At 43.5% G+C, this 3,234-nt stretch overlaps 1 protein-coding gene across 1 annotated transcript; it reads left to right on the top strand.

Annotated features, from left to right (window-relative positions):
• The first annotated feature begins 260 nt into the window (after positions 1 to 260).
• On the top strand, positions 261 to 1,997 carry LOC122346427 (transcription factor HES-1-like). The gene is given in 5 exon segments (XM_043241039.1): positions 261 to 579; positions 712 to 807; positions 919 to 1,006; positions 1,171 to 1,443; positions 1,446 to 1,997. Coding segments are annotated over 5 exon segments (810 nt in total). The 5' UTR covers positions 261 to 471; the 3' UTR covers positions 1,691 to 1,997.
• The last annotated feature ends 1,237 nt before the right edge of the window (positions 1,998 to 3,234 follow it).

Here is a 3,234-nt window from a genome sequence, read left to right as displayed (position 1 = left end):
TCCTTCGCGGAGACTGGCTCTTAAGTGTTAATATGTAAACTGAATGATTGAAGGCAGTCCCGGTTGTGCCCTAAACCCGGCCGCGCGCCATTGGCCACCCGCTCAAACGCTAAACAACCAATGGAGGGGCGCCGACCACGAGCCATCCTCCCCTCGGGCCGCGTGTCCCTCACGCTGATTGGTAGAAAGTTACTGTGGGAAAGAAAGTTTGGGAAGTTTCACACGAGCCGTTCGCGTGCAGTCGGAGATATAAATAAGACCAACACGGCGCTGAGGCAGGCAGTTGCTACGACCGCTGGCAAACGGTGAAATCAGAGACTGTGACATCATTGCCGCACCAGTTGAACTCGGGACACTTCGTGCGGATATCCATTCATATCTGGAACTGTATCTGCGTAAAGCGTTCGCTCCAGTAGAAGATACAAGAGGATTTCTTTTTAAATACGTCTCAAAGGATACTTCCCAGAGAAGATGCCTGCCGATATCATGGAAAAAAACTCCTCTTCTCCGGTCGCCGCGACTCCGGCGAGCATGAACACTACACCTGATAAACCCAAAACGGCTTCCGAGCATAGAAAGGTTTGTATTGATCCCGAACCGTAGCGCATTTATTTTCAAACCGCGCGCATACGCGCACTAGGATGCGCTGAGAAATAGTTCCCGAAGTAGTTAGACGGTTTTGACTTATTTTTTTTTTCTTTTGCATTTTAGTCTTCTAAACCTATTATGGAGAAAAGAAGAAGAGCGAGGATCAACGAGAGCTTGGGTCAGCTGAAAACGCTAATCTTGGACGCTCTGAAAAAAGATGTAAGTAGCCTACCGAAAGTCTGATTGTTCCTTGCATTACATCTGGATTGAATGCTGACGAGTCTCATCACACAGGCGCCTATATCTAAATCAATCCCTGTTTTCACACAGAGCTCCAGACACTCTAAACTCGAGAAAGCGGACATCCTCGAGATGACAGTGAAACATCTTAGAAACATGCAGCGAGCACAAATGACCGGTAAGTCGCCAGTCTAACGAGAACTTTGTGAGAACTTCCGTGCAGGAGCTCGGCTTTCTGCACTTGTCTTAAACTAGAAACTAGTTTGCAAGCAGTTTTAGAAACGACTTCTCGTCTGCTCCGAACGATCTGACCGCATGTCTCACCCTCATCTTCCCAAACAGCTGCCCTGAACACGGATCCCACCGTTCTCGGGAAATACAGAGCTGGATTCAGTGAATGCATGAACGAGGTGACCCGGTTCCTGTCCACCTGCGAAGGGGTTAACACCGAGGTCAGGACCCGGCTGCTGGGTCACTTAGCCAGCTGCATGACGCAGATCAACGCCATGAATTATCCGACACAGCACCAGATACCTGCCGGGCCTCCTCACCCATCCTTCAGTCAGCCGATGGTTCAGATCCCCAGCGCGACTCAGCAAGCCAACGTTGTGCCTCTTGCGGAGTCCCCTGCAAAAGCGGATCTTCCTCCAACTTGACTTCTGACGCAACAAAAGTATACGGAGGTTTCCAGCTCGTGCCGGCAACAGACGGACAATTCGCCTTTTTGATTCCCAACGCTGCCTTTGCTCCAAACGGTCCCGTTATTCCAGTGTACGCCAACAATTCCAACACACCGGTTCCGGTGGCCGTGTCTCCGGGAGCACCGTCCGTCACGTCAGATTCCGTTTGGCGGCCTTGGTAGACAATAAGAAAAACAAAAAAAACTCTTACAGACTCTTTAAAGACAAACGACACTTGTTTTCTTTGTTCAGCGTTACTTTTTTTGTTCTTTTTGTATGAAATGTGTTTTAAGAGATGATGCACTATATTTGTATAGATCAAAAGGGAGAGAAGTTCATATTGAAATAAGTTTTGTATTGTTGAATTCCGTTCGATGCATTTTTTATATTTGCGGTATCTTTTCCACGTTGTGATGCCAAAGATATGTTGAATGCGCTTTCAAGTTTCTTCTTTTTGGAAGATAAATAAATGACATATTAAAAATTAAACGTCTGCCTCCGTGTTTAGATTAATTACTTTTTCTTACAAGCAACGTTTTGGGCCGCATCGCGTGCACGTGTAGACCAAACATGCTGCAGTCTTCAAAGAAGCTCAGTGTTTCTCTTAATCATTTAACATCACAAACTCAGGAAAACTTGCGTGAAATCACGCTAGAGGCACACATTACATGGATGTAGGCTACACTGAGTTGCCCAAAGTCGTTTTAAGTAGCCTATTTCGCTGTGACTAGGTTTGCGTGGAAAGTCACACTTACCAAAAATATAGCAACATCTGTCACTTGCAGCCTCGAGAAAAATAAATATGGCGTCCACGCCGACTATCTTTATCATAGGCTAAAAACTTCCAGACTAATTTATAATGAAACCCAGGTCCTTTTTTTCTAAAGTTAGACTTTGTTAAGATGTACAATTATAACTCAAAACTCTTATTGTTTAACAAGTTTTTTTTAATCTACTTTCTGTTATCGCATAAGAACGTTTTTAAAAGCTATCTAATTAAATTAATATTCTCATAAGCGATGTATTTAATTTTACAGCTATAATTAGTTATGAAGATAAAACGAACAGCAAAACTCGCTTTACAGACGTTTAAATATTTTATCGCGGCAGTTCACAAACATTACCGAATGCAGTTTATAAGTTTTGTGTGATAGCCAGCAAGAAGGTTGTAACGTGATGAAGCTGAACGCAAGGTTCAGCAGCAGAGAAACGATTGGAAACGGTTTTATTACACGACCATTTAGCGCCATCTAGTAATTCAAACGTGAACTACACCTGGACTGGTCAACGCTTTCAGTTAAAAGAAGTATAGGACACTTGTTGTTTAGAAATACCTATCCATATTTCTTGCAGAATGACAAGGTGACACAAACGTCTTTATTTATTTAAATTGATGCACCTAATAAGCGATGATGATAATAAAGTACCCCTATTAAGTTAAAAAACGAGTACTAATTGACTTGTTGTATCTGCGTGAGCATTAAGGATGCAGAAATATTTTCACACAGCTCACGCAGCCTTTTTTCGTTTAAAACAGGAAAACACTTGACATGATGAAACGTTTCCTTCTTCACGCATCCCCGTGTTTCCCAGGTGTTTGTTGCCTGTAGCTATTTCAGTGTGGCCATTCTTTGAAGGGGGCATTGCAGGTGTTTGCAATTACCTGCTATGAGGCAGAAAGTGTGGATAAGTGCAATCATTTTGAATTTCCATCACACCTTTTGTG

Source organism: Puntigrus tetrazona, chromosome 6, assembly GCF_018831695.1.
Source record: "Puntigrus tetrazona isolate hp1 chromosome 6, ASM1883169v1, whole genome shotgun sequence".
NCBI classification, from domain to species: domain Eukaryota; kingdom Metazoa; phylum Chordata; class Actinopteri; order Cypriniformes; family Cyprinidae; genus Puntigrus; species Puntigrus tetrazona.
The sequence above is the reverse complement of the archived record's forward strand: the minus strand, read 5'-3'. Positions and strand labels throughout refer to the sequence as shown.